General features: G+C 31.2%; 1 protein-coding gene across 1 annotated transcript; it reads left to right on the top strand.

The window, feature by feature from the left end:
• The first annotated feature begins 8,288 nt into the window (after window positions 1–8,288).
• Window positions 8,289–9,222, top strand: LOC145263779 (uncharacterized). The gene has a single exon (XM_080120833.1). It carries the CDS (start codon window positions 8,335–8,337, stop codon window positions 9,082–9,084), a length of 750 nt encoding a protein of 249 aa, XP_079976959.1. The 5' UTR covers window positions 8,289–8,334; the 3' UTR covers window positions 9,085–9,222.
• The last annotated feature ends 527 nt before the right edge of the window (window positions 9,223–9,749 follow it).

The following is a 9,749-nucleotide window of genomic DNA, read 5'->3' as shown; positions in this document are numbered from 1 at the left end:
ATATATATATATATATATATATATATATATATATGCATATATATATATATATATATATATATATATATGCACACGTAATTGTATATTTAATAATAATGTTTGGTTTCTATTATTTTCCAAAAACCCTATGCATATATATATACATATGTATGTATGTATATATATATATCTATGTATGTATATAAGTATATATATATATATATATATATATATATATATATATATATATAAAGGGCGAATGAACTCTTTTTCTGGGTCAACGGCCAACTAGCACCGTGTATATTTGTGTGTGTGTGTGTGTGTGTGTGTGTATTGGGGTGGAGAGGGCTCCCGTAAGCCGTGGTGAAGGCAACCTTTCTAGGAGAAGCAAATCTCTGATTTAAAAAACCATAAAGCGGAAGCCCATTACCCGCATCAAGCTGGTCTGCAGTTTAATTTGTTGCTGGCCATCTTGCTCTTGCTTGCTTCTGGATCTCAACATTTTGAACCGAGAGAGAGACTTAGCTGTCGTACAAAGATAAGACTTTGGAACATCATCTTTGTATAGATACTCCCTCAGGCATTTGGGCTCATGGATTTTAAATGTCTGAGGGAGTGGCACTCGTCTGGCAAGACGTTGCATTCATCATATATATATATATATATATATATATATATATATATATATATATATGAATAAAGTCAGCAACATTTGAAATGTACAAAGAACCTATTTACCATAAAAACGCCATTTTCACCAATTTGAACATTTATCAATTAAACCCAGTGACTACACAACTGTTGGAATTATTGATGTTTCTATGTGTGACAGGTTTTTAAAAAATTCTACTTCAGACTCTTTTTATAATGATATTATTCGAGGATTTTTAATAGCTGTATCACTGTCTGTGAAAAAAAACAAAAACAAAAAAACTGCTCCGTCAGTTAGAAAACCCATTCTGTTTTTATGGCGTTTTATAATTTTATGTGTGCTATTAACTTTAATTGTTTTTTTTTCGGTATAGTCAAAACCCATAAAAAGGTTAAGGTTCACGTCTATGCTGTTTACATCTTATCATATTCATTAACCTAGTTTTTAATGCGTTATTTTGAAAACTGTTTATGCGTCCATTTTGTAAGATTAGAATCTACGACAATTTTATAGCGACTCGAAAAGGTTTAATTACTTGCGCCAAACCCAAGATGAGGTCTTTAAAATTGGTGCGTGCATTGTTAGCCAATGCGATAAATTAAAATCTTATAAGAAGACCGCATATATATATATATATATATATATATATATATATATATATATATATATATATATATATATATATATATATATACACGTCGTCTCCTTATATATATATATATATATATATATATATATGTATATATATATACACGTCGTCTCCTTATGTGTGTATATATATACATATATATATATATATATATATATATATATATATATATACACATACATAAGGAGACGACGTGTAAGTATGTATGTATATATATATATATATACACACACGTCGTCTCCTTATATATATATATATATATATATATATATATATATATATATATATATATATATACATAAGGAGACGACGTGTATATATATATATACACGTCGTTTCCTTATGTATATATATATATATATATATATATATATATATATATATATATATATATACACGTCGTCTCCTTATGTATATATATATGTATATATATATATATACATAAGGAGACGACGTGTATATATATATATATATATATATATATATATATATATATATATATATGCGGTCTTCTTATAAGATTTTAATTTATCGCATTGGCTGACAATGCACACACCAATTTTACACAGACACACACACACACAGACACGTTCACTTTTATAGATATGCTAGCATTTCGGCTCGGCGTTGCTGGGGTGTTTGGAGGGGTATGGTGAGCAAAAAAAAAAACAAAAAAAACAAAACAACTTGGACCCCTATTATGACCCCTTATTATTTATTCTGTTGGGCTCAAATAAAGTTATTAAGTTAAATCCATGTGCAAGGAACCGATATCTTAAATGTCAAATGTTTAGACCCAAAATTTTCGGAAGAGTTTCGTAGAGTTCTCAAAGGTCTAATCGTTGATCTTTAACCCCTGTACAGCCAAATTTCTGGCCGGAAACCGATCACTTCGATTCTCACCAATCTCAGTACCCTGTATATCAAATTTTGAGTCTGTAGACTAAAAATTGACAGAGTTCTTGTGTAGGGAAATGTGCACAGACACACACGCACGCACACACATACACGTTCACTTTTATAGTTATATACATTATATTAGACCCACTATATTATAATGATCTAAAAAGTAAAAAAAAAAAAAAAATTATCGTGCGCCACCACCAGGAATCGAACCCAAACGTTTAATTTACGATTAATTTTTTTCTTTGACGTAAATGCTTGACGAAAAGAAAACATGTTTGCTGAAAGGCTAAAAATAAACACATTACGTCACGCATGCATATTCGTAATGCCGTCGTTCGACCTTCACCGGCCAAATCTATTTTTTTTTCTTACACTTTTGCACCGATTCCCCCTGCTAAAATACAAATAGATATCTTTGCATCTGCATGAATATAATTGCACGTAATAGTAAACTAAAGATGACCATCCTATAAGCCGAAAAAAGTAATAAGGAATTAATTAAAATGAATCGTTAAAAGTTTCTGCAAATAAGGCAGTTCATTTGCAGATCAATGCACTTCCACGATCCATATATAACAAAGTTTATTTTCTTTTGGAAATAAAGAGAAAACAGGGTTTTTAATATGAATATCAATAAAAAAAAAATCAAATTTATACGTGTATATGTATATATAGGATTGTTTATTTATTTATAAGCGATTCTGTGGTGTTGTTTTTTTTTAAGGAGAAGTTATCTGCCCTTTGTTTATATTCTAGTTGCCCCCACATTTTTGGAACGTATTACTTGTAATTAACTTATTATTTATAATATTTCTTTTAAATATTTCCTACGTGCATAAAATTAGCTTATCTATAGATATGATATGTTTCGAAGTTTCATTTCTAGTCTGTATAGCTAAACTTATTGAGACTCCAACTCGCCACCGCTCGATACGTAGCCTGGTGTCTTTACACCGGACCACGAAATCTCAACTATTCTAAACACGGTTTTTATCCCTTTTAAATGTTAGATTGCTTAGTTATTTATATTTCCTAGGCAATTCTGAGATGTGTTTTTTTTTTTTTCACTCTTTGAGTGCTTTAAAGGGAGACGTTTTCTGTCCTTTGTTTGTTTTCTAGTCGCCCCCACATTTTTGGGGCGAATATATATATATATATATATATATATATATATATATATATATATATATATATATATATAATTTTAATCATTCAATAAAATTAAAATTGCTCCAGGAAAATGCTTACTTCGGACTATTACTTTGCGATGGGGATTACTCCAAACACAACTGGATCTTTACCTCACTGCTGTAAAAGACATGCACTTCGGATTTTACCATGCAATTTGGATGTGAAATTGTATATCCTTTTTATTAACTTCCCTTACTCTATAGCATTTAAATACTTAAACAACTTTTAATTGTGATTTTCCAGGTCTCACTGACTTTAGCAAATAAGGTGTAAACCATTATAATTATTTACTAATATTTTCTAGTATGAAGAGATGGTAGACATCGAAATCCTATAGGGTAAGGAGCTATAATACTTCAAATGTATTCTTTGTCTTACATAGAATAATAAAAATGTTTTGATTTGAAATTTAACCATTTCACGTCATAATTTTTTTAATTTATTGAATGACTAAAATTTGATTTATTTTGCTCTATCTTGTATATCGAGCAAATCTTATTTAGATTGGATAGTACTTATAGAACATTACTGCCAATAATATTTGTAAGACTTATAATCACATGTTTCCATACCAGTTTATTGTTAGCTAAATTTTCTTCTGAAGTGTATACACACACACACACACACACACACACACACACACACACACACATATATATATATATATATATATATATATATATATATATATATATATATTAGCAAAAGTACCCGTCGTTGACTGGGTTCGCAAACAGCCTACAGAAAATGAACTGTGATTGATGAAAGTATGATAGGTTATGAAAAGGAGGGGGTTGTAAAGAGATAGGTTTTGATACTCAAATATTTTACCCTAAGCAAAATATGATGAAAGTAAAGATACTTCTCGCGAAAATATATTTTTTAATATCAACTTTGTTTCCATTCGTAGCCAAGAGTGACCAAAAAAATGATGTTTCCTTACAAAGAGTAAATGTTATATATATATATAATATAAATATACAAGAACTAAATATTACCATAGTCAATAAAAGTTACTGTCATGGTAGAAAAGTTCATTGGTTTGTATTTTTAAGTAGTTTATAATAAATTTGTTTTAATTCACGAACCGGTTAAAAAATCAAAATGGCAGCGACTTTTAAATGGAGATGTGACATATAGGGGTTTCATTAAAAGAGAGTCTTAGAGAGAGATGCTTAGAAAGAGAGTTTTATTAAGAGGGACGTTGAAAGACTCAGAGAGAGATTGTTCATGTTATGATTCTTATATATTAAATGTTCATTCCTTAGATGTGTTGAAGAAGGAGAAGGCGAAGTTCTTTGAGTGAGGAGATAGTGTTCAGACATTGTGTAGACATGAGATGTGTATGTCACGACATTTTATAACACAGACATATAATAACAATTCAATGTACCTTTTTGTAGAGTCATAAGACAAGACGACGTTTTACAAAAACACAGATGAGTTTATTCTTCACACGACCGGCCGTGATTTTCATCATCAAGAATTCAAAGCTTCACATATTAAGTTTAAAAGTGATCGTCTCGCTTCTAGACGTTCGAATTCCAAACTCCAGACTCTCTCTGAGTTTCTCACTGACTGTCTCTCCGCCCAACTAACTAACTCTCACTTCCTATATTGAGAAATCCATGCATGCCGGCCACGTGAGCAAAATTCACGTGTTTCAACATGCGCGACTTTGCACGTTTTTCCGACATTATGATTTCCCAATAACCTATTTTTTCTTTGATGTTTTTACAAAAGAATTTAACCTACATATCTAATTTATTTAACCCATATTTTATTATCCACATTCTTTTAACAATTGAACAGTTTATTTATTATTTATTTCATCAGAATTAACAATTTACTGGACACTCCATTTAAACCTATTGTTCTTTAAAACTTATGTCCAGGGTTCGATTTCTGCTTTCTCTCATTTTATTTTCATTTTAAGTAAGCTCTCTATTTTTATACTTACATGAAAAGGGGACAGCCCTTATCATGTAACAGAGAGCCCCGTTTTCAATTTGAAGGAGGGGCACCTGACCATTCTGTGTAAAGAATTTAAGGGAGTTCCGTCAATGTAAGGAATATTTATAAACATATTTTAATGTTTTCCCTTATTTTGTGCTTGAGGACTATTCGATTATGGCATGTGTAGTTTATATACAAATTCATTTAAGTAGTTATCGCCTCAAATTTCGTTTTAATTTTGTTTTGCTGAAATTATTTAAAGTAAAGAACATTAAACACTATTTCAAAACAATAAAAACATGAACTGAACTTTTATTGACTATGGTAACATTTATTTCTTGCATATTTATTTTTTCGGGTATTCGTTTGCTGGCTTTTCTGCTAAACACTCTTACTAAATAATATCGACGAAATATCGAAAAACAAAGAAACAAAAACAGTTTTGAAAAATAATGAAGCTTTACTTACTTTAGTAAAATAATCCGAAACAACAAAATGGGATATTAAAAAAATAAACACGTAATTACTTTAGTTTTTTTTAAAGGAAAGAATCGATACAAATATAAATAAGAAGAAAATGGCACCCTTTTCAAGCAGAACAGTTTCGTTTCAGTCTTACAGTATTAAACGGTGTAGTATTGCGCCGTCGGATTCAGGGTTGTATTATTGTAATGTAAAGAACACGCAGAAAGTGTTGTAATCAATTGAATTCTTTCTAGTACACTTACAAAAAAGCGTAAACAGATATATAAATAAAAATAAAAAGGTTATGTAAATGTTTTTAAAAGAGACGTAATCATGTGAGCAGGATGTTTCCTTCTTTTTACACAATAACAAGTAACGTTCTTATTCTTTATTATTTATCTATTTACCTATTTTCGAAAGAGTGCCACGTGCAAGTGGAGAAGGAAAAAAACAGACTTATTCAAAATTTGTGTCGAGAATTGTCTATAGTGCCGACTTTTTCTTTGCTTTTCATTTTAATAAGAACGTGAATTTATGAGGTGAATTTATGTGGTGAATTTATTCGACACAATATGATTCAACAAAAAAAAAATAAATAAAAGCTAACGTGAATTAGGATTAAAGTGAAGGTTTCATTGTGGCCCCTCACCCCTTTTAAAAAATCTTACAAAACTTTGTGATAGATTTCCATACAGTCAGGCGCGAACGAATACCCAATAATTTTATTATGCAATATTTCTTCAAACTGAAACATAATTATCAATGTACCCTTACTCAAATAGATATGAAAAGTCTTTGTTAAAGTTTGTGCCATATTTCCATACCATTCCTATTTAAGTTGAAACATACTTATCAAAGTATTCTAAAGTACATCTATATCAAAACCCCTTGTAAATGTTTTATTTCCATACTTTTGGACCAGGCGCGAACGCAAACCCCACAATTTTTATGAACCACCGTTCTGCCAGATCAAACATACCCATTCCTGTGTCTCGATACATCTTCTATCATTATATATAATCAGTTTTTTTTTTAAAATAGTCAACGATATAGGAGCCTATTCGTGAACAGACACAAACCCACATACACACAGACGTTCACCTTTATATATATACTAGCAAAAGTACCCGTTATTGACTGTGTTCAAAAACAGCCTCCAGAAAATGGACTCTGATTTATTAAAGTATGATAGGTTATGAAAAGGAAGGGTTGTAAAGAGATAGCTTCGAATTTGGGGGTATCAATATGTTGAAAGTAAAATTAAAATAGATAAACCCCATAATTTATTATACCATGCCTGTTCACACTGAAACACTTATCACAATATTCTGTGGATCTATGTTAAAAAAAACCTTGTTAAATCTTGTGACATTTTTACATTCTATGGAGGGCAGGTGTGAAGAACACCCCATAATTTTATTATACCATATTTCTTCAAACTGAAACATAATTATCAAAGTATACTTACGCAGATAGATATGAAAAGTCGTTATTAAAGTTTGTGCCTATTTCCATTCTATGGAGGCCAGGCGTGAACGCAGACCCCACAATTTTATTATACCATCCCTATTTAAGTTAAAACATACTTATCAAAGTATTATTATGTATATCTGTATCAAAAACACTTGTAAACATTATTTTTTTTTATATATTTTATTTCCATATTTTGTGGACCAGGCGCGAACGCAGCCCTCACAATTTTTATGAACCACCGTTCTGCCAGATCAAACATACCCATTCCTGTGTCTCGATACATCTTCTATCATTATATGTAATCAGTTTTTTTTTAAATAGTCAACCATATAGGCGCATATTCGTGACCAGACACAGACACAGATATTCAGTTATATATATATATATATATATATATATATATATATATATATATATATATATATATATATATATATATACACGTATTGTATTTATTGAGTTTTTCTTTGTATTTTCTACATTTCCATATTAAAATTTTACTTTGCTTGTAATATTCTTATTTTATTCACTATAAAACTCATATATATTTTTCTCACTATTTCAGATTCCTCAGCTGGTTAAACGCTCCCGTTGTCTGCTGTCGGAATTCTTGCTCTTACCAAAATTCCTGAGAGAGCAGAGGCTACTAAAATAAATTCTTCTGCTCTCAGCTCGTTTGCGACCGACATTTTTTGAATGTGCCCCCTCTTACAAACTCTCAGAAAAAAAGAACCAAAAAAACCCCAGAAGACATGATCTGCAGTTACACATTTTCCATGACCTTGGAGAATCTCTACCTATGAGATATTTGTAAATGTAAATTACCGATATTTGTTTAAGGTCGTGCTTTTAAGGTTCTCGTAAAAGAAGCTACTTAAACAGTCTTCTCCTTAAGACATAACTATTCTGTTTACCAATCCAACCTATTTATTACCAAGATAATTACAATATAGATCTCATATAACTGGTAATTAATTAATTATACCAGTAGTACAGCAAGCATAAATATATATATATATATATATATATATATATATATATATATATATTTATATACAGCAAAATGGTGCCAGAACAGCATAGTTTAATAGACGGTGACTCTATGAGCCTAAGCGGCCACCATCATCATAATAACGGTCACCATCATCATCACCATAATCATCATCACCATCATCAACAACACCATCAACAACAAGAACTATCACTGGAAGAAGAGAAAGAAAAACTCCGTCTTCAGCGAAAACGTGCCTATGCAAAAAATAACGGTCAGTGCGGAACCGAAGGAGGTATGATATCCAGCGTAGGGGGGTCAACTGAACTCAGTCTGAGTCCCTCGGATAGTCTCCATCAGATGACAAGCCCGGGGGCCCAGATGGGCGGCAATAACGGCAACGGTAATCACTTGATGAGCTTGAACAACTCGGGCGGATCGAGCGTGGCAGCAGCAGCTGCAGCAGCAGCAGCCGTGCAGGCGGCCGCAATGCGGAAAGCGCGCCGGAAAAATCCGCAGAGTATGGAGGAGATTCAAAACCAACGGGTCCTCGCTAACGTCAGGGAGCGCCAGCGGACGCAGTCGCTAAACGAGGCGTTCGCACAGCTTCGCAAGATTATCCCCACCTTACCATCGGACAAATTGAGTAAAATTCAAACGTTAAAACTCGCAGCTCGCTACATAGACTTCCTCTATCAAGTTCTCAGAAGTGACGACACCGACAGCAAGATGGCCTCCTGCAGTTATATGGCTCACGAAAGACTAAGTTATGCTTTTTCTGTTTGGAGAATGGAAGGTGCATGGTCATTGGGGAGTCACTGATTATGATATATCTTTTCGTCTTTGCACGAGATTAAAAAAAAAACAAAACTTTTTTTCTTTTTTTTAAATATACACATATATATTATACGATGTGACTGTCACTATTTTTTGTGAAAAGATCACATGTATAAATAAAAACGAAAAGACGTGCGTTTTTGCGGACACTGTCTCTACGAAACTGGGAATCGATAGTTGTATATTGATTTGATTCTTGTGAAATATGCTGATTTCTCTCCTTTCAACGTAAGGGAAAAGATACAATGATAGATGAGAAAAGTAATTTTTTTTGTTTATGTTTTTCATTATTTTTTAATAGTAAATAAGTTTATAAATCTATTTAAATTATGATCATTGTATAAGACCTTCGAGCTGATAAAAATCTCATATGTTTATATAATAATATCGGACATGAATATCAGAAAATTAAATGGTTTTACTCATGCGTAATTAGTAAAGAATGAACTTTCTCACGCGAAGATAACCCAACCTTTTTTTTAAGTTCCCATTAATAATGTTATATATATATATATATATATATATATATATATATATATATATATATATATATATATATATGTGTGTGTGTGTGTGTGTGTGTGTGTGTGTGTGTAAAATAATAATTAAATTAATTTATTTAAACTCTCAGAGTATTAAACCCTCAAAAT

This window comes from Euprymna scolopes, chromosome 39 (genome assembly GCF_053919585.1).
Source record: "Euprymna scolopes isolate OS-2025 chromosome 39, ASM5391958v1, whole genome shotgun sequence".
NCBI lineage: Eukaryota > Metazoa > Mollusca > Cephalopoda > Sepiida > Sepiolidae > Euprymna > Euprymna scolopes.
The sequence above is the reverse complement of the archived record's forward strand: the minus strand, read 5'-3'. Positions and strand labels throughout refer to the sequence as shown.

What these genes read in the sequence shown, in the direction of transcription:
- LOC145263779 (XM_080120833.1), top strand. Translation starts at nt 8,335, where the DNA reads ATGGTGCCAGAACAGCATAGTTTAATAGACGGTGACTCTATGAGCCTA.